At 35.7% G+C, this 21,818-nt stretch overlaps 1 protein-coding gene and 1 long non-coding RNA gene across 2 annotated transcripts in view; one reads left to right on the top strand and one right to left on the bottom strand.

The window, feature by feature from the left end:
- Positions 1–21,818, top strand: part of LOC129782726 (uncharacterized) — a 186,730-nt gene that overhangs the window by 12,315 nt on the left and 152,597 nt on the right. The gene's annotated exons all lie outside the window — the stretch shown is intronic.
- The window catches only part of MFSD14B (major facilitator superfamily domain containing 14B), a 31,751-nt gene continuing 14,963 nt past the window's right edge, over positions 5,031–21,818 (bottom strand). The window contains exons 4-12 of the mRNA XM_055790888.1: positions 20,746–20,873; positions 19,720–19,834; positions 17,746–17,964; positions 16,511–16,624; positions 15,889–15,960; positions 13,789–13,901; positions 12,780–12,877; positions 10,903–11,060; positions 5,031–6,654 (exon numbers count right to left, since the gene is read on the bottom strand). Of these exons, the coding sequence (XP_055646863.1) occupies positions 6,451–6,654; positions 10,903–11,060; positions 12,780–12,877; positions 13,789–13,901; positions 15,889–15,960; positions 16,511–16,624; positions 17,746–17,964; positions 19,720–19,834; positions 20,746–20,873 (1,221 nt within the window). The 3' untranslated portion in view covers positions 5,031–6,450. The remainder of the gene's footprint in view (positions 6,655–10,902; positions 11,061–12,779; positions 12,878–13,788; positions 13,902–15,888; positions 15,961–16,510; positions 16,625–17,745; positions 17,965–19,719; positions 19,835–20,745; positions 20,874–21,818) is intronic.

Genomic DNA, 21,818 nt, shown 5'->3' with positions numbered 1-21,818 from the left:
CCACGACTGCAGCAGTTGAACTCTCCCAGCTTTGAAGAACAAGGTATCTGAAGCTTGGTTTACATCTGAGTGGGTGAACAAATACTAGAAAAGCTTTTGGCACCCAGGGTATCATGGAAAAGTAACTCTGAGATGGGGTTGAATTCTTTTCTTTGAAGGCCAAGTTTTCCCGTTTTCAGAGATCAAGTTTGGTGTGCAGGTTTTCCTACTACTTTTTGATTCTCAGGACTAATATTTTTTTTAAAATCTGGGTATATGTCAGATATAACCTTGACCAAAGTAATTGATCAATAGATGTCAAAAATCTTTCATTTTCAAAGCTAGGTCTTATAACAAGTGAAGCACTTTTTAAATAAATTATTTTAACAAAACCTTCCTGCAACCAGTACTAATCTTCATTGTATCAACTATCAGATAAAGCTTCCTCACCTTATGAGATTTTTATCAAGTTTCAAAACTCAGTTGGTTAAGGAAGTCAAGCTGCTTTCTTTCCTTCTCTCCCTTCAGTAATCTCAAATGCATTTTTATTACATTTACGCTGCATTTTAGGAGGGCCATCATTTCTGGTACTTGTGTTACAAATAAGACAGCACAAGTTGAAAATCTCAGGCTGAGTTTGGAGCCTTTGCACTTAAGGAAAACTAAACATCACATTTAAAAATAAAATTTAAAAAATTTACCCCAAAGGGCACACGTGGAATCTTTCCTGTTCCATTTTTATAGTCCCTTTTCCAAATATAACTACATTCAGCAGCAAATACAAGCAAATAAATTCAAAGATATTTGCCCTGGGCTCCTTCCACAAACTTGAAGATAAGCTTTTACTTTTGTGTATTTCCTAATAAAATAAAAGACCAAGACCTCAACCAGCTGCTTGAGGCACCTGTGCAGAACTTTTTAATATTACTGCTACATGGTAGCTTGATGGTTTTTCTCCCCTAGAGATGGGAGAAATAGGGAAAACTGGTTGCTTTTACTACCGTCAGTTATTGCCTAGAGTCATGAGTTGTTTTTCCTTTTGACAGATGCTGTAATGTCAAGGTGGCACCAGCCCACTCTTGGTGAGGCTCTACCCTAAGAAAGTGTTTTGCTCATAACATGCTGCCTGACAGTCTGCCCTTTATCACATTTTTCTTTTCTTTCACCTTCAGGAAGGGCAGCTGTAGAGGCACTGATGTATTTCACATACAGATAAATAATCTCAGAATTATTCTGAAACAGTAAAAATTGGAGTCTTTCCTTGATCTTGCCACATCGTCTGTTTTCATATGATTTGCATTAAAAATAAAAATACCTGGATTTATTTAGTATTACTTGCTTTCAGAATCATCAGGAGTTTTCAGTGCTCCATATTTCCCAAGATATTTGCCCAAACACACTTTCATGTTGAAAAATTAAAGTTAACTCATTGGCAAGCTTACTTCTTGAGGAAAAATGGAAACCCATTGTCCAAGCATGTTAAATCCTAACCACTCAGTTCTAAGATCGGAAATTAGCAGCTCTGCAAACAGCTTTTTCCTCTAAGGACTATACAGGGGCCTGCAGCCTCTCTCAGAGGTCAAGACGCGTGCCTTGCAAGGATCGGTGGAATGCAATTGGCTTTAGGTGGCATAGTCTAGCAAATATTTATATTCTGCAATCTTCCTTTTCAGTTTTATTTCTCTCTCAATGTTAACAAAAATATAAAATGTACACCTTGTGTACACTTTGTTAAATACTGTATTTGAAATATTCTACTAATGATTAAATGCATGTTTAAATCTTCTGGGATCACTAGCTGCATCGAATTACAACTCCCAATGCATTTAAGCATGAGCATAAAGTGTACTTGCTAGAGGGCGAGCTGGGCAAGCCTACAGAAGTTTGATGTTGCATCTACTTACAAGCCAGTTACAGATGCAACGATGATTACAAAATACATTTCAGTCATTATGCAAGCATAAACAAGTAAGACAGCAAGAAAAAAATGCTTTGGAACTGTAAGCAACATGGGAGGATGCATAGACCTGTATGTTTCATTTTTTCTTCAGTGCTTAACACTTCAGTCTGTTACTAGAACAATTTCGTTGGTTTTTTTCTTTCATTATTTTTCACAGGGATGTTTGAATCACTGCTCTGAGAAAAGGCATCAAGTTGTCAAAAGAGGTATCTGCATACCATGTAGCAGACACCTCCATAAACGATTAAGTATCTCTAACAAAAGAGAATGCATCACCTTCAGAAAAGACTGCAGTATTTTGCTGCAAAGCATAACAATATACTTTAAAATACTCTTTATCAAAACTGGGAGAAGGGAAAGAAATATAGTTGCCTACAAGACAAAATCTGTCTGTAGAACAGGTTTTCTGGATGTTAACACCACAACCACGGCAAAGTTTCAAGACATCAACATTTTCCACGTGTTAAAGTCATTTGACACGTCTGACATTGTTTGGCTGTTGTTCACTGTCAGTTTTTGTTGATACAGATAAATTATGTAAGAAAAAGGCACTTGGTATCAACACAAAACACAGGCTTCAATAGCCAGGTAGTAGCAATGCCATGCCTGGGAGTGTATTTTGAACATTGCCTAACATCTTCCATCCTCTTATTGCAGTGCTCTTTTAGGGAATGGAGCAAGACTGTTCTTTTGAGGCAATAAGAGACAATATATAATACCTTCTTTTCTTCCACACTTATTCAAGATAAATTGTCTAGAAAATAAAAAAAAAAAAAATGGTTTAGTATACTTCTTTAAACACAAGGGAATCAAGCCCTTACCTCTACTCTTAGATCAATCTCCTTGAAGAAACAAGGATTAGAAAAATTTACAGGGTGTGGGAGGTTTCTTATCCAGTTGGATGAAAGACAGGTGTTTCTAACCTGTCTCAGTTTATGGTATTTGCTACATTTTTAAAATGACCATGAACTTCCTTGTCAGTCCCTAAAAAAAGATGTACTAGAGAAAACAGGTTCTCAACAGTAAATGCTTTCTTTAATAAAAATGATACTTTATGGAAAAGTTGTACAAGTTGTAACCATCAATGGAGTAGCTGCTTTCACTGGAATAAAAAAAAAAATGGATCCCAGGATAAGGTTATAGCAACAGTGAAATTAATTCACTGGATTACTCATAGGCAAGCCAGTGCAGCAAATATGCTCCAGTCAGAAGCACACAGACTGCTCCAAGATGTTATGAATGTGGTTAATTTTATAAAACCAAGACCTTTCAATACTAGAATCTTTTCAATACATTGGAAAGAGCTGGGGAGTGACCACAAAAGTCTTTTGTACCACAGAGGCTCACCAGTTATCTCTTGTCAAAGTGCTTAGAAGAGTTGTCAAACTTAAAGATAGGTACATATTTTTCTCTCACAGAAGGACAAGCAAGTATTCCAAATCTGCTGACCTTTTCTGTGATGAAAAGGCACTGTCAGTTTACGCTACCTAAGCCAGTTTTTTAGAAAAATAAAAACATTTAATCTGTATCTTCAAAGTAAATGTGACACTTGAACAAAGAGTGAGAAAATAACTGCTTTTTAAAAGAAACTTATTGTATGGAGACAGCATTTTGAAGACAAGTTTGGAAATATTTCCATCATCATGTGGTTTTGTTGCAAAAAATGGTGCAAATGTGTCACCTGTAACAACTCTCACAACTGTACACTTGAACTTGGAAACAATTTTTTAACCTGCTTAGAATCTTCCAGATGAAAAGTTTTATTGGGTTTTCAATCCATTTGTTAAAAAACAAAAACAGACTTTGCAGTCAGATTGCAAGAACAACCGATTGACACTGAGGAAGACAAACTTACTACTTGAATTTTAACAAACACTTTTGCCTAATTAACTGGTGGATGGGATTGAAAAGTGAGCATCATGACTTAATAAGCACAGCCATCAATGCACTACTACGATCTGATTCTCTGTATCTTTGTAAGTTATCTTTTTAAGTAACGATAGCCATCAAAACCAAGTATCAAAATAAAATGAACTTAGAACCAGACCTTTGAATCTTTGTACAGCAGTGTTAAACCAAGATTTTAAAAAAAAATAATTAAGCGTATTCTATAGCATCACTTACTGAGTTATTAATTTTCTAGTGAGAGCAAAAATGTATTTCATACCACTAATAAACACATTTAAATTGTTTACTTAAACTAGATCTCACCTTTTTTCATTTTTTTAATAATATACTTTTAGTATAGCAATACACATATATAGTTTATATACAGTATGGGTGTACGCTCAAAATATTTTTTTGCATCTAGCTCTGGGTACCCCAGCACAAGACATGGACCTGTTGGAGTGGGTCCAGAAGTGGGCCACAGAAATGGTCAGAGGGCTGGAATACTTCTCCTGCAAAGAAAGACCAAGAGCTGGGGTTGTTCATCCTGGAGAAGAGAAGGCTTCGGGGAGACCTCTTCAATATATAAAAGGGGCTTATAAGAAAGACAGAGATGTTCTACGAGGGCCTGTAGTGACAAGACAACGGGCAACAGTTTTTAGCTGAAAAGGGTAAGTTTACATTGGACATAAGGAAGAAATCTTTTTTTACAATGAAGATGACAACACTGGAATAAGTTGCCCAGAGAAGCTGTGGATGTCTCATCCCTGGAAGCATTCAAGGTCAGGGTGGATTGGGCTTTGAGCAACCTGTTCTAGCGAAAGATGTCCCTACCTTGTGATCTTTAAAGATCCCTTCCAACACCGATCACTCCGTGATTCTCAGATCCTACTTTAAAAATTAAAATTTGATCCATTGCTAGAATACTATTAATTGTAATAAATTTGAAAACTGCTACTTTTAACACTAACATATTCCATGATCTCTTTAAGCTCCATATCAAGTTGAAGACACTGTACACTGGGATAATGCAAAACCTACTGGACTGCAGCCCAACCTGCAGCAAAAAAAATATCCAGCATAAAAGCCCAGACTTGAATTCCAAGTAAACCTCACCAGAAAATTAGGATTAAACCACTTCTGTTCTGAAGAAGGGAAGGCACAATAGTGAACTTGGAAGAACACACTTACACATGAAACCTAGAAAGCTTAAGATGTAGATTTATTATGCATTAGGAAGCTTATTAACTTAAAAACCAAACTGCATAGTACAAAAGGTCTGTTGTCTCTGCCCAATGTTGAACAAGTTTCAAAATATATATTTTTTAAATTTGTTCAGCCAATACACAATCCTTTTAAAAAACTGTTTATCTGTCAGTACCCTCGTTACATTTATAATTACATGATTTACACAGTGCTCCACCTGGAAAAATTAAAACTCCTTACAAATATCTACATATATTGCATACATATAAAACATTCATAGCAGTACTTCATTAAAGTTGGGTTTAATGGTCCATTTACACTGCAACAAAATACATATAAATCTGTGTCTTTTTCATAAAATGTCTCTAAAAATTAGCATATTTTTAGCCATTTGTAACTTCTTTAAAGCATCTTTTAGAAATTTGATATGAATATATCAGCAGGTAAGACAGTGATATGAAGGCTAAATATGACTAATAACTGAACACTAAGTAGCAATTAAGGCAGGGGTGAAAAGAATTAATAGGGAAGATTATTTCATATGTCAGATAAAGTGACAAAATGCAATAAATATACATATTTCTTGATGTAAACTACTCCGGCACCCACTGTTTTTCCTGCTTCAGAAGTCACAAGTGTCCATATTTCTGACACTGCTCTTTTTATAATTAAAATTCTATTTTTTACAAGAAAACATTATTGTGACCAGTGCTCTCAGGTGCCATCTGGATTTGCTTTAACTGCTGAGAACATACTGTTCTGAAATGCGGGTTTAAGACTTCAATATGACCTTGATTTATGGGTAACGACTGTCATGTGTGATCATACACCCACAAAAGGCATCTCAGTTTCATCATTGCTTTCTGGTAACTACTGGACTTCTCGTTACTAAATAGTATTTGAGAATGTATCTTCAGGAAATTTAATTACTTTTATTGATAACCACTACTTCAGATACCAGAACCATGTAGATCAGTCCCTCTTATATTGTAAGGGCTACATGTAGCATACCTGAAGACAAAGGCGTAAGAAACGCAAAACAACCTTTCACAGTGGTGGCAGAAACTGTTCTGCATTAAACCTGATTATTTTGCATATAACTTTGGGAACAGAATGTTCAAACTTTGGAAAAAAAAAAATCTATTACAACTGTATATTCTGCTTTCTACCCCATACCAGGATTTGACATAGCATTTGCAGTCCTGTATCGGGCAGAATCATGTCTAGTTGTGACCTGCCATGCTAAACAAACCCTCCTGTAGGTATGGCATCAAACTCAAGTATCGTACAGCATCTGACCTTCCCCTGTACACAGCCACCTTCCATTCAGAGGCCAGATACTCTCTAGACCCCACCAAGCTTCCAGAGCTGCAATTCAGTGCATGAATTTGTTCCCTAGTCTGCTCAGAAGTTAGGCTTCATACACTGCTATCTTGCAGCAATGGTTCAGTGTCCTCTTCACTACTTTGGTCCAGGTTGTTATTCAGAGTACTGCTGATGCTGTCGCTGTGTTTTCTGGTACTGCTGGCTTTGCTGTTCTCAGGAATAAATAAGGCAACTAGAAAAGCCAGAAGAACAATGCACGCTCCGGCCAGGAAGGGGGGACCAGGAATGATTGCTCTCTGCAGGGAAACAAGCATATCAAAGAATTCATGAAGTTTTAGACATTGACTTCTGCATTAAGAACTATAACATTAAAGCAGGAGATAATGGCAGACTTATTTACAGTGACTATAAAGTTATGCAAACAAGTTCATACATATACCACAACCTGAATTTTCTGCATCTACAGTCCCTAAGAATTCCTCACCTGATCTGCATAGTGATCTAAAAAACAGAAACACGCACAGAACTACCAACTGACAATAGGCTTGCTTAGCAAATGAAACAATGACTGATGCTTCTTTGTATTTATTTTTTCTTTAGGCAACACGCCTGTTAAATCAGCAAGACTCCTCTGAAGACTAATAGGACAAGGTCACAACACCCAGAAGGAAATGCTCAGTAAATCTTTCAACTTCACTTTTTCCACTAGCTTCTATGGCTGACATACATTAGAATCGTTAGCTAAATAAACATTCCCAAAAACTAATACATGAGTGAGGAAAGTACTGCAGGCTATGCAGTACATACTGTTCTCACTGCAGAGTCAGGCTGTTGGCGTGTATAACTTGGTATTTGGAATTATTCTCTCTTGCTTCTAAGCAGTTTGTTTTTAAATTTAAAAAACAACTTGTCCACATTTCATAACCCCAGTTAAAAGCATGCACTAGAAAGGTTGTAAGACTAATTTTAAGCCAGCTATGTTTGATGACAAAATTCCACAAGAGAAAGTGTCAGCAATCCAGCAACTATTTTTTATCTTGAACAACTTCTCTGTATCCTTGTCAACTAAAATCAAATAGAAATCAGAAGATTAAACTTGTCAATCCAGTGTCCTTTTTCTCTACCAAATGAAATGCAGTAAGTTATTTTAATACAAAGTGGGAAAGCAGCTGAAATTAAACATAAAGTAACAGCATATTTCCCTTGCTTCAACTCTTACTACAAGCAGAGGCCTAATTTTTCAGCTGACAGTCTTTAAAGTATATAATCATATTAACATAATTTATACTAACAATATTACTTAAATCTTCAAGTGGTGCTAAGCCCACAAGTACTCAAATGTAATAAATTAATATCCTCATCTGTAGTGTAACAGCTGATTTATCTTAGCAGCTTTTGAATATTCCACTACTGCAGTTCCACTGAAGGGAGTAAGAAGCTTTGAACAGCAGTCCCTGCTTATTGCATTGCCAAGTTACTATCGCTGTCCAAACACAGCCTACGGCTGCCCTGTTCGCTGTAAGGGCTCACTGTGGACCGTTATGCAACCTCACACTCTTCTTCAGGGTCTCCAGTTTTGAAAACAGTTATTTAAATAGGAATTAAGCCAGATATGCTTTTACTGTTTATGCTTTGCATAGCAGATACACAATTTTTTGAATAGGTACATCAATTCTTTGACAGAACAGAATTGCAACTGTGACCTGTGGTAACACTGCAACTCTCCCACTTCCGCAAGGAAAAAAAAGTGATATTCAGTAAAATCCTGTTCTTAAGTCCTCTAGAGCAACAGAATCTAATACTTTTTTGTTTGTTTTTCTGACTTGCCTTCAAGTTCAAGCTCCTTAAAATAATCCTCCAGAAATTACCACTGGGATGTATTCCCATCCATTTACTCTACACATTAAATAACCGAAATTTGTATCCAGATTTCCCTGTCTACTGTCGGAATATAGAGGTTTACAAAGCCATTATATCTAACAATTTGAGGTTTACAAAGCCATGGTATCTAACCATTTGTTTTAGCACTTTGTCCATCAGTGTACACAGAAGACTTTATATCTGAAAGGTACAATACTAAATTATGGCAATAATCAGCTTTCAGCAGTTAAACTTTTTTTTTTTAATGGGACAAGACAGCTTTCTGTCAAAGTAAAATGTGTCATAAGTTACACAAATTTATTCTTCACATTAATTATTTTAACAAAACCTATATACATAACCTATTTCTGATAACAGCTTTAAAATCCATTTCCTGTAGTTGTAATAATCCCCACTATTACAGTAGTGGAAATAAAGGAGGAAGAACTGTTTTTAATTCACCTTAACAGCACCTTGGGGTTTGATCAAGGTTCAGCACAGTAAGAGTGCATTCTCAGCTGTTTCTATACACTCATAGCTTTGGACAAGCAGGGGTAGAATACAAGCTTAAATAAAAAAAAAAAATTAACAAAGCTTGTCACAGACTAAATGACTTACCAGTTAACAGCAGTTCCACAGACATCCAGTAACTTTTTAAAACAAGGTACTTGACCATTTAAACTTGTTATTAAAACATCTCTTAGTGAAGATTTATTAGCATTTAATAAAATAAATGTTTTTCAAACTATGTATATCTGTAAAGCATCTCCTAATTATCAATTTAAAATACTGAACAAGATCAAGAGACATGTAGCTTGCATTTGGGCCTTGCAAATCCATGGTAGTAGTTCTAGTGTTGTAAGCTAGGCTTGTACACATTTTCCTTGTCTAATCAGCGTGTATTCCCTGGTTTTTATTTCCACTCATTTTACTTGGCTCAATTTTTATGCCTATATAATATTTGAATGGTGGTTCTTTCCCACTGTTACATTAGACTTGAACATAAGAATCAGTATGAAAAAGAACTGTAATATTTTCCTGAATGATAGTCCCATGTGTTAGGTGCCTGGTAACTATTAGTAGGGGTAATTACAGACATTTAACAAAGTTTATGAGCTCATACATAATTAAACATAAGAGCTGTCCTACTGAAATTAGAAGAAAAAACAATCTTAGTTATACAAATATGTACTTATTTTGCTGTACTTCTAACTAAAAAAAGTCTACTTATTTATTAAGTAGGTTTTCAAGAAAACAAGGATGTCTGAAATGATGGTTTAACTTCCACTTACTGTTTAGAAAAATCATTATTTTATAAGGAAGCCTACATATAGGCTTCACTGCAGGAATTTTTTCTACCGTTAAGTCTTAGAAAATTCTGCTACACAAGTTCTGACTCATTTATAACTTACTGGAACAGTCAGTTACTCCACTGTAATACATCTGGACTACTTCAACAAAAAAAACACATGGATATTCTTAAAGTAACAGAACATACTGAAATTACTTATAACAGAAATGTATGTTCAAGGTCAAAAAGTCATCACACTTCCTGCCCCCAAGAAAAGCTTACGTGACTTGATGCTTTAAAAAACAGAGTTCAAGAATGAAATTTTATCCAGTGGAAGCATGACACAGCTCTTGAGAATCTGAAACTGTGATTATTAATGGTCTCCATATTTCACTACAGGTTCCTTTTTGAACAAAAAAGAGTGTTTTTACCCCCTTACTCTCTTACTTTAAAACTCTACTTTGTTTGCTTGAGCAAATTATGGAGCACGCCACCAATATGTTCAAGCACTGGTTATAGTTAATAGCTGGGAAGAGGCTTGTTTCCACAGTAACACTACCATTTATTTATTTATTTATTATTACCAGCTAATCTGTTGTCTGTCTTAATCAGCTTAATGACAAACTAAGAGATCATCACCTCTCTGGAAAGTGCATTCTTAGTATTTTGAAAAAGCAATGAAATTGTAGTTGAAGAGGTCAGAGCAATCAAACTAAAAGGAGTCCATAAGGTTCCAAACTCTAGTAAGCATATATTTGACATTTTGGAAGTCAAATCGGGAAGAACAAAGTAGACAAAAATGCAGACCTGAAACAAAGACGGAAGGGATTTAAAACAAAAACAAAACAAAACAAAAGATCGAAGGGAGTTCCAAAAATGTTGTATAGGATTGACTTCTCCATTACCCTTCAAGTTTCATACAGGTAAGGAAAGACGATAAACAGCATTATTACTGTCATTGAAAAAAAACCCAACCCAAACAAACAAAAAACCATAAACATCTTAACTGTATACTAAATTACTGTGTACATGAATAATTAACCTATTGCTGTGAGATTCAGAGATAAACTTGTTACAGTTTACTGAGTTACAAAAATTACCCTCCTATTGTCAAAATTTCATGTTTCCCTGTAATACTGAATTTTAACTGTGTTATGAGTAGATTCACATTAACTGGCTCTGTTAAGACTACTGAAACCAAAGCTGCTACTACCGTAAATCTAAGTATGTACTATCAAATTTAAGTTATAAGCTATCTTAATAGTTCAATAAAGCTGACAAGTGAGAATCGAGGAGTTCAAGAATTAGGTATCAAGGATTTAAATCAACCAAAATGACAGATTTTTATCCCCGAGTTCTACACTGCAAACTTCACATCAAATTTTAAACTCACCTCATCACTGGTATCTTGCATTGCTTTTTTTCCAGATGTCTGATCAGGTGGCAATTCATTGAGCTCCACATGAAAGAGAAAGAAAATAAAGCCATACAGTGCTGGTCCCAGGCCGTTGCAGAGACCTCTTATTCCAGTTATTATTCCTTGGACAACACCTAATGAAGAAAAATAAAGGAGTAGGATTATTTATTTTTTTTAAATAAAGAATGAAACATTCACAGCTTACAGCTCTTGAGTATATTCTAATAGCTGTTCTAAAATAGCACATCTCATAATTATGTCTGCATACCAAGATCATAAGAAATACATTGAAGACAACTTGGCTTGTTAAAATAATTCTCTGCATGACCATAGTTCTGTCACTGTACTTGCATGCTACTGGAAGTAATGCGAGTTTTGAATATGAGCAACTACATTTATGTGCAAGTCTGATTTTCTCTATTAGAGTTCTTCCACCCTCACCCAAAGCCCACAACAAAGAAAGCAGAGATTAAGTGTGGTACCTGCTCAATTTATTTTCAAGTGAAAGTTAGAGTAATGCATCCATGTGTTACGGGTTGCGTAACAGATTTCTTCCACCACCAGTCTAAAAATCAGGATTTATTTAAGTACGAAGTAACTCATTCAGGGCAGTAAATGCAGCAGTACTAGCTTGGATGCAGTTTTACATTAGATTATTTTAGAAGTTTGATTAATACAGGTTCTAGGGGTGTATTTCAGTTTCAACTTCCTGAAGTGTAAGAAGTTTTTTGGTGATCTTACAGATTAAGATTCTTCAGAACACTATTTTTACAATACTAGTAGTCTGCGTATCCACCTCCTTCCTAAGGCAGTAACTTGTAAAACGGAAGGAAAGAAAACAAGCGTAAAGCAAAGTTGTACAAGTTTTTTTCTTCATAGGTTGACACGTAAGCTTAAAATTTTTGTGCCACTAGGTGGCAAAATATCACTCTAGAAACTACTGTATGCCTGCACTATTAACAGTAGTTTCCTCTATGTAAAATGAAAGATCAGTGCCTTCTCTCAACTTAACTATTCAATTCATGACATAAATACAAAACAAAAATGGGGGAGAAGAGAATGATTAAAAAAGCCATGCAAAACACTGTCTTTTGCAACTTTCAAGCTCAATGGAAATGCGCCTCCTAGAACTACACCTCCTTCATGCCTCACATATTAACTACACTTCTCTAACTTCAAGCAGTAAAATGTTAAAGACTAATACTTATAATGAGAACACTAAATTCAATTATTATACACAAGGGTTCTACTTTGTGATGACCCCTTCCCCCACTTTACTTTAAATGAATTTATTTCTGATCGTTCATTCCTCATTCATATCAAAACCAATTAATTTTGCTGTCTTCTTAGATCAGCTACTTCCTTAAGCTTCCTCTTCTTTTCCTTGAAAATCTGAGGTATTAAAGCAAATAGGGACAACTTTTCCACACAGAGTAGAGCTTCTTGTATAGTTTATTTCAATCTCAAAAGATGCCTTTTTAATGGAAACTAAAAAAGATGGTACCGTTACATTAATCCTCACTTAGAGATTATTACTTTTAATTAAAAAAAAAACAAAACAACAACTTGAAAGTTACCACATCTGGTTTTGTTGCTTTTGTAGTACTTTTACAGGAAGCTAGAAGACAATTAGCTGGTCAGACAGAAAGTATACATATTGCAATGCAAATTTGATAAATTTGTGTACCTGCCTCTTCCCTACAGATCGGCTGACTTCCTATGGACAGCTACTGCCCAAGAAACTGATTCAACATACTTGAAAAGTACACCTAGGTAAATATGCTGCTTTCTAGACAGAAGAGTCATCCAAGAAAGTAGTCTGATGTTGAAACAGAAATTCATCTAACACTCACCTTGTTGATCTGACTCTGCATTTCTTGAAACCAGAGCACTGATTGCTGGGAACGTAATGCTTGACATTGCTGCTACAGCTCCTGCTGCCCACATCATCCTGTGTTAAATACATACTTCGAATTAAAAATGAGCCTGCCCATATAATTACACCCCACTCCCCTGAAAAGGGCCACAAGGGTACCCTCATTCAAGGCTTGATGCCCTTTCAAAAGTACTCTTATTGAAGTATCTAAAGACTGGAAATGATCTGTTCAGGGCTGTCTTCTGCTCCCTTCCTACAAATTACCCTGAGCTTCTTGGAATAGAAGCACATTTGATTCTACACTAGCTACTACAGCAGAGGAAAACAGGGGAGTAGGAGTGATGCACAGGCTGTCCTTCTCCAAAGGCTGTAAAAAAGAAAAATTTCACAGGGTGTCCCAGTGAGGCAGTTCTCTAATTTGTATAACTCACTAGGAAGTGCTCTGATAAAGAACAAGCATTCATCACTGTCAGCAGGTCAAACTTTGAAAAGAAAAAGCCGCTCCAGCTTATTATGGTTCTAGTTCATTTTACTTCAGTTTTTGCAACAAAAGAAGCTCTAGATAGTTTCCAACACCAAATATAGTTATAGTAAGAGAACAGAAAGAAAAAAAGCAGAGGTCCAGTAATCGATTGACTGAATGGATATAGTGGAATTATTGGAGAGAAAATACCACTTACTAGCTTGTGAGTTTAACAAAAAGTTTTAACCACATTTGTAGACATAAAACTCAGTGGACCATAATGGTGCAAAGACTCCTTTTTCAAAAGGGCTGTTAGTCTTCAACTTCCACTATGTATCTGGAAAATTCTAGCATTTCTACATGTGCAAAATACAAGCCAGACTTAGGTAATACCATGCAAATGAGAATACTTAATTCACAAAACATTTAAATACTCATGATGACAGAACTGAATGGAAGAACATTTTGCAAAAAATATCTTCAGTTCCTTAACAGGTATGTACCTATGAAAATGCATGCTTACCAAGACTGAGATCCAAAACCATACCAACCCAACTGAAGGATTTGAAAGCCAAGGCCAAGAAGAACTGTATTTTTGTTCCCTATAGACCTCATCAAGATACTGAGAAACACAGTCTGTAAGAGAAATTGATTCATCCAAATGTTATTTTAAAAACCAGATTGCTAAAATAATTTCTCCTTCTACACAAAGCAATACAGAAGACCTTTCAACAGACAAGGAAATTCACACTACTCATGCTTTTACTTCTCCTGTATTAAGTTAAAAATGCAGACTAGTCATATCAATATTTGATGTACAGACATTCTTAACTATTAAAGTGTTTCTGCTTCAAGACATCAAGAAGGCAAGGTACTGCTTCATTATGGACCTCGTATCTCAGTGTCTGTTTCCACTCTGAACAGGCTCTCATTTCCACCTCTGCAATTCTGTTCCATTACAGACTAGAGAGTTCCATGGTAAATGCTGCTACCAAGTTAAGATAGTACAGGTTGGATATGGGTTGAATTTACCAGTATCTGCAAACACCAGAGGGGAAAAAATACACTTACTTCAGAAAAAAGTGATCTCTTTAGGTCAGATGAATTACTATCCAATTTTACAACTAAAACCAGCAAGTAAATATTGCTGCTTTTCCAACTTCACCACATGCACAGAAATTTGGCCAAGGCAAATTTCTAAGCATCTTAAATTACATTTTCTGCTGATTCTTTACACCACTGATATGACCTTTTTATTTGCACATGGAAACTAAACCTAAAGGAAGGCCACTGTTTTTCATCTGTTAGGAGTGTTTCTGCTGAGTGAAAAGAGATCGCAATTCACATACAGCAGCAACACATTCATGTGGCAAGGAGCAGACTGCTCCTTGTCCAAAGTCCATATGGACAACTTCACTCAGTTAACAGAGTACATGTTTTTCTTTAACACAAGAAATTCAGCAATGCATTAATAAAAATCCAAAGAAAAGGAACCAGAGGGACTGCAAAGCAGCACACACTTCCTCTCATGTACATCTTGCACTACTTTACTTGTTTCTCATTCATAAGACAAAGCTAGTTTGAAAGCTAAATAGCAAAAATACAGTAATTCTATCTACATCATTCTGGAGATATCCAACATGCCAACATAGATCAGTATTTACGAAGCAAAGCTTATTTCAATAAGCACTCTTCAAAGAGTTCAAAAATCAACGCAGAACCTCCTCATTTCAACACTGAGAATGATGAAACACAAGGGCTGCCATTTTAGAGATTTTCAGCAAAAATACTAATCTGAATAAAGTGCGACTGACAAATGTGAGCATACATAACAGCATCAGAACAAGCCACGGGGCAAGGACTAAAATAACGACTTGAACTGATAAGGAAGTATACAACTGACACCAGCGGTGAACACTGAAGAATGTGTTGTTTACATCAAAACAGTTAAGACCTCCACTCTGCTAAGGATGGCAACAAGGTTGCAGCATATTGTATGTGCCATTCCTCTTCTGTTATCACAACAGGAGGACAAACTGCACAATAAAGATACCAAAATCGGCATCATAAAAACTGTTTGATTTCTAAAAGGTATAAAGGACCTGTCCAAAACCCAGTTCAGTGTTGCCAGTTAAGAGGTATGAAAGCAATATACCAAAGCCTCATAGTCCCTCAGCTTTTGTGCTGACCCTGAGTAACTCTGGACAGACCATGTCAACACCTGCACTGTTTGCATGCAAGATCAAGAGCATGAGCCGACTGAAAGGTGCAAGTAGCATGATTCTTTCTTAAAATAAATAACATGTTCCCCTTCAGAAGGCCTTGCATTAAGTAACCAATTTCCTAAATAATTTTAAAGCCAGAGTTCCAGTAAATTTACTGATCCAAGCTTAGCAAATTTTAATTTCATCTTCTGATGTCCAGGTCCAGTACTTTCAAGGAAAGCAGATTTAAAGCAAGACATTTACACAGACTATACATGAATGCAACGTTAAGTGAATGCAAGATACACTAGCCTTTTAGAGCATGTACGAAGTTTATGGCCAAGCTTCATAGTCTGAAGACCATGCCTTAGCATTCATTTTGTACTTTCTAATAACACACTAAAAAGAATAAAGCTTACCTGAGCTACTATAGACAGTATGCCTACCACAGCTATAAATGCTGCAATGCTAGCAGATCCAAAACCTATAATCTGAAGAGAAGCAGAAAATGCATAAAACAAATGCTGAACACAACCCAGGACAATCACTAGCAATGACATATCTTCTTCAAGTGAAACACTGATCCCTGCTTATAATTCTAAATCCATACAGGAAGCGTACACTTTCATGAACAATCCTTAACTCAACTGCTTGCCAAGAAATCCACACAAGAAAAGAACACTGCCTTGAAAAAAGGAGACAGAGGAAGTCGTGTATCTGGAAACTGAAGTTCTCCGCTCACTCCCAGACACAATAGCTCTTCAACAGGGAAGATCCCACCTCAAGACATACAAACTGCTGCACTGAATGGGAAGAAAGGTCTGCTTAACTGTATGAACACATGCTTAAGCTATGGCAGGACTTATGTATCGGAAATCAAGTGTTATTCAGCTTTTGGCTTAGCAAAGTACCCTGCCTTTATTTTTTAAAGCAGTTATTTTGTCAGAAAGCAGTTTCTGAGCAAAACCTTCCACAAGAAACAGGTCTTGGGGAATACTTATATAAACATCCTTAGTAAGATGTGAAGACACCAACATTTACCTGTCGCAGGTACAGAAAAAAACTAGAATACTGGCCAGCCTCAGGCAGATAGGAGAGAAACACTGTAATGCAGATCAGGAGAACCGTAGAATCTTTTCTAACCTTCTTCAGAGACTGTAAAACAAAGAAACAAAACAAGTATTGAAACATTTACTCAAAGTCTAAAGGAAGTAGAAGGTGGATTTACTTTTTTCAAATCCATTTTTACCCACATATAAGGGTAAAAAAAAAAAAATAATCACACACAGAAACAGCTGAACATCAAGTTAGAAATAACCCCCTATTATATAAGGTTTGTGGTATCCAATTCTGCAAAGTTTCTGTTTCATTTTTCAAGCTACTGTTCAATGCCAGATTAAAAGTATTCACTGAAAACAGATTCAAATAATATTTAGGGAAATGCATAATGTCTTCTAATTGATCATCATAATCTGTTCTGAAAGACACTAGCAAATTATATAGCCTCATTACAACTATTTCTCTGCCCAAATTACAAGAGTATTTTTCCTTGTACATTTCTTGTTCTTGTTCACCCATAATATGAATCACCTTGAGTAGCAAACTGTGGAAAACAAATTCTTTAACTGCAGTCTTTCAGGCATGTCACTCATCTCTCAACATGCACAACTAGTTCCAGCAGGATGGATCTCATGAAGAACAATCACTCTTTCCTCTCTTTAAGATATTAAGGTGGAACACAAACACAATTTAGCTAAGTGAGAATACATGAACAAGTTACTAGAAAGACCACATGATATGTTTTAACCCCTCTTATATATAAGTGTAGACAAACTGGGTATCGTTGATCCATTCTATATTAAAAAGAAATCACGTATCACCAAGAGTGGAGAGAGATATTGCCAACCAAAAGTACAAACCATAAAATAAATATGGAAAACCCTTAAAAGATCAGGGTTTGGGGTCTGCAGCAGTATAAGAACTCCGCGTTTCTCTTACAATAAAACAGAGAAAGTAACTTAGAAAAGTAAAGCAGTTTCCCTTTAGATTTCACAGTAAACATTGTTTCCTATTCAACAATCATTTAATCCGCAAAGTTTGGTTTGATTTTTGGTTTTAGATTTATCTAGATCTTTTTGTGCAACAGTGGAGAACAGAGATTATGGTATACTGAATATTCAAGCTAAGATTAAAGATTTATCAAGCTTACCTAATGCAAATTATTATTAATAATAATTAATCATCAATTATTAATTACTTAATGAAGTACATCTTACTGCAAAAGGGTCTGCTTGTTCCCATGATATACATGCTCCCCATGAAGCAGGTCTCATTTTTTCTGGCAGAGATTCTGGTACAGCTAGCAAGATGAAGCAGATGTCCACAACAGCCACCAATGTGGCCACTAGTATAACAAGGTTATCTCCATAGCTAGCAGACAGGTATGCTCCAATGGCAGGACTAGTTACCAAACTTGCTGCAAAGGTGGCAGATACCTATGCACAAGAACAGTTTCAAACTTGTTACTCTGCCACTGCAGAAAAACAAAGTAACTTGATCAATACCAGCCCTCCCCAGAAGTGCAGTTTTAAAAAAAAACACCAGTCAAAATATAAGTTTAAACAAACAAATAAGTAACTTAAGACAGTACACATACATGGGCTCAAATAAAGTTTCTCCAACCTCCTCCACAGCGTATCATACAAGACAGAATTTGCAACCAAAGACTGACTATTAAAATGGCGTTTGTTTTCTAAATATGAATCTTAACGAAATTTCACTGAAAAACTTGTCAGGACATCTAAATGCCTGCCTAAATGAACCTGAGCCTCAGCACTCTGAGTAATACATAATGCCTTTGTTAACAGTTTGTATTTAAAATACATAGCTACCACTAGATAGCAAAGTAGAAAATCATTAGCTATGACAACTTCAACAACAACTATAATGGCTTCATCCTAAGTTGCAGTGACATGCAACTACGAACACATCACTTACTATATTCACATACGGCAGAACATGATGAAAAATAAGGGCTGTAGTTAAATTTCACTATAAAAATCATCAGAAAAGGTTTGAATAAAGCTAGTTTGTTTGGTTTTTTTAAGTACCACTCTTTTCCAGTCCCTAAAATAAAAAGCACTGCATAACTATTTTATAGACTAAGTAAGAAAACAAGCTAGAAATTTAGCTTTACACCAAGCTAGGAAAAAAATTCCTAAGGAAAACTATAACAAACTGATTAGGGATACAGACCTCATCAAACCAACTGCACTTTTGTCTGTAATTTACAGACTTTTAGATCAAGCTGTTAACAAAGCACTGTTTGAAGGCAGGCAAATATATGCTCCAAATATACAGACTTCTTTATAGGCAGAGGAAATAAAGTGGGAATTTCAGAACTTTTAAAGCTGCTTTGTGCTCTACTACAACAATAAACACAAGTTTGGTTCAAAGGTACCAAGTTCTTTATTTTCTTAACTGTTACATCAACATCTGAGGAACCGTATGTCCTTAAGGTTTGCCTTTATTTTTTGCCTTAACAGCTCAAAGTAAATTAGTTAGCCAAAAAATCAAGTTCATTAATATCTGTACAGTGAAAACAGATGCACAGATGATGGAGGGATAAACTGACGTTCAAAGGCTAAAGGCATCTACCAATAGGCCTCCAAAATCTAAACCAATACAGATACTCAGGAAAGCAAACTAACCAGGAATTACATTATTACTGGAAAGGCTCATTCACACTAACTGAACTATTTTCCTCTTGCCTTGCTAATTAAAAAGGGTCACAACTACTACTAAAAACACTGCATTACACATTTTCATCCTTTCTGCCTGTTTTGACTACAGAAAAAGCCATTCCATATTAAAAAGAATTCATGTAAACTAAAAGTGCAATTTACAGGTGGGTGGGAAAATATGCCAGATCAAGTGTTAAATAACTTGCATTGCCTTTAACAACATTTCTTGTTCCGACTGTGAAACTTAAAATATGTTTTGTTACACATGCCCTCTATGCAGGTAAAGTCATCAAATTCTTACTCTGTTCCTATAAGCACAGAGCAGTCTGTGCAGCAGTAAAAAGTCTAAATTAGATTTCCCAAATTCTAACGCAGTGACTTGACGCACAGTTCATTGCTTTCTCTATCAACCTCATTACATTAATTAGGAAACAATCTGTGCATCAAAACACAAGTTCAATATGAAGGTCATAATCTGACCTTTTCATCAAGTTTAGCGTCTCTTACCAGTCCGTAGGCTGTAATTCTTTCATGTTCTTGTGTTACATCAGCTACATAGGCAAATATTACAGAAAAGGTAACAGAGAAGATTCCAGATACTGAAATCATAGCGAAGTACCACCTAATGATTTAAAAGCAACAATTAGAAAGTTTAAGCTAAGACCTCTTTCTTTTCTCCTACTAATCAAGCAAGTTTGTATTTAAGCTATGAGTAGTGTTCCTCAAGAACTAGCAGAGCTTTACTGGAGATTTAAGTCTCACTTAAATATTGGAAAATGGAATTTTATTTTTTTATATTTAATTATTTTAACTTTTATATTCTACTGTTTACATCAGCCTAAAAGAAGAAATGGCCCCTTCAGGCCATGGTATCTATACATTTTCACACTCTGAAAAAGCTGAAGCAAGTTTAAGTTATAAAAAAGGAACTACGTTAGAACTCAGTTTCTCAACCAGTTAAGGAATAAACTAATCATATATAATGCTTTGGAAGCCGAACTCTGCACACACAAGGTTCTTTTGTAATCCTCCCAAGTTTCACAATGAATGTAAATGAAACTGAAACCAAGTCAATTCCACTCAGTTAAGACTTCAAAGTTGCCTAATCAAAGAGTTAAAAGATCTCATTTGCAGCAATTATATTTTTCTGTGGTCTCATTTGCAGCAATTATATTTTTCCGTGGTCAGTAGACTCTAAGGGTCATTTAGCTTTAAAAATATGTTTTATTACAGCACTATCGGTCCTCAGAGGGAAAAATGTTAACAGCTGAGCTTAAAACTGAGTTAGGGCTACCAAAAAATTGCAATTACTGTTGTACTTGTGTGAATGGAATGTGATTTAGTTATTGTATAATTTCTACTTATAAGATACACAGTTTTAATGCCTCTTAAACAGAAAACTTCAGAATAATGCAATCACATCTTGAAAGGAAAACTGCTTCCCTTTTATTATCCTCCCACTTCCCGAAACCACTCCTCTGATTGAATTTCTGCTGTACTGAGCAGCTCACTACTGCAGTCTGTACCACTTACCACGGACTTATTCTCATTAATGGAATTGGGGCACAGGTGAAGAAAACTGTAAGAAGAAGGAAAGATTTTCTTCCCCATGCATCTGATAAAGCACCTATTAGCGGAGCACTGAGAAAGGACAAAAATCCCTGTGACACAAGAAAAACAGTATGTCTATACTTACATTTCCAAGTTTCACTTTAACCACAATATAAAAAAGTACCAAAAATTGCAATTTGATTTGAAATTAAACATAGAAGTGTTGATAACAAACTGTACACAAATTCTCCTACACTCTACTTTTCTGTGATTCTGATGTATTGTTTCAAATTATTAAACTTGAGTGCATTAAAAAGGCATACATTTTTTCAAGATCAATTTGATTCAATATAGAACTACTACAGACTGCAAAATCTTCTTAAAAATCTACAGTCTAGTTTCAAAAAAGACATCTTCTCAGCCTCTCATGAGACCAGTGTTAGGTCCCAAACCCAAATTCCCCTCTAACTTGGACTGTCCTTAAGTTTTCAGTAATCTAACTGTTCTCTGAAACAAATTAAACAGAACACCTACGGCTTTCAGTATACTAGATATTGATCATGTACATGACATTTGTACATTGCAAGAACTATGAGGGCCGTTTCAGCAAGCCTGACAACTTGAGATAGTGGAACATACCAATATTCCGGTGGCAGAAGTCAGATGTATAGGCACAACTGTCACGCAATAAACCGACTAAGGATCAAATACTACATTTTTCAGCATTTCACAAAGTCCTAAAATCTAGGCCTCAAATCTGTTTTGTATTACACAGAAGAATTAATGTAAGTACAGTCTTTCACAGGTTTAACTCTAAAACCTCCTGAACAGATGCATCTTCCTTCTAACTAGTATACTGTTCTCTCATCAATTCAACTCTGTCACAAGTCCAAACATTAGTAAATACATGGCTCTGTAAGCACCTCAATACACTGGAAGTCCACCCCAACTAACTTTAGCTAACGAAATATTTGCTATTATAAACACCAGACAAGTTTAACATGTGTACAGACTACTGTACTAAATCACTATTCTGCCAAATCCCAATAAACAAC

Source organism: Falco peregrinus, chromosome Z (genome assembly GCF_023634155.1).
Source record: "Falco peregrinus isolate bFalPer1 chromosome Z, bFalPer1.pri, whole genome shotgun sequence".
NCBI classification, from domain to species: Eukaryota; Metazoa; Chordata; class Aves; order Falconiformes; family Falconidae; genus Falco; species Falco peregrinus.
This window is presented reverse-complemented; position numbering and strand designations above follow the sequence as displayed.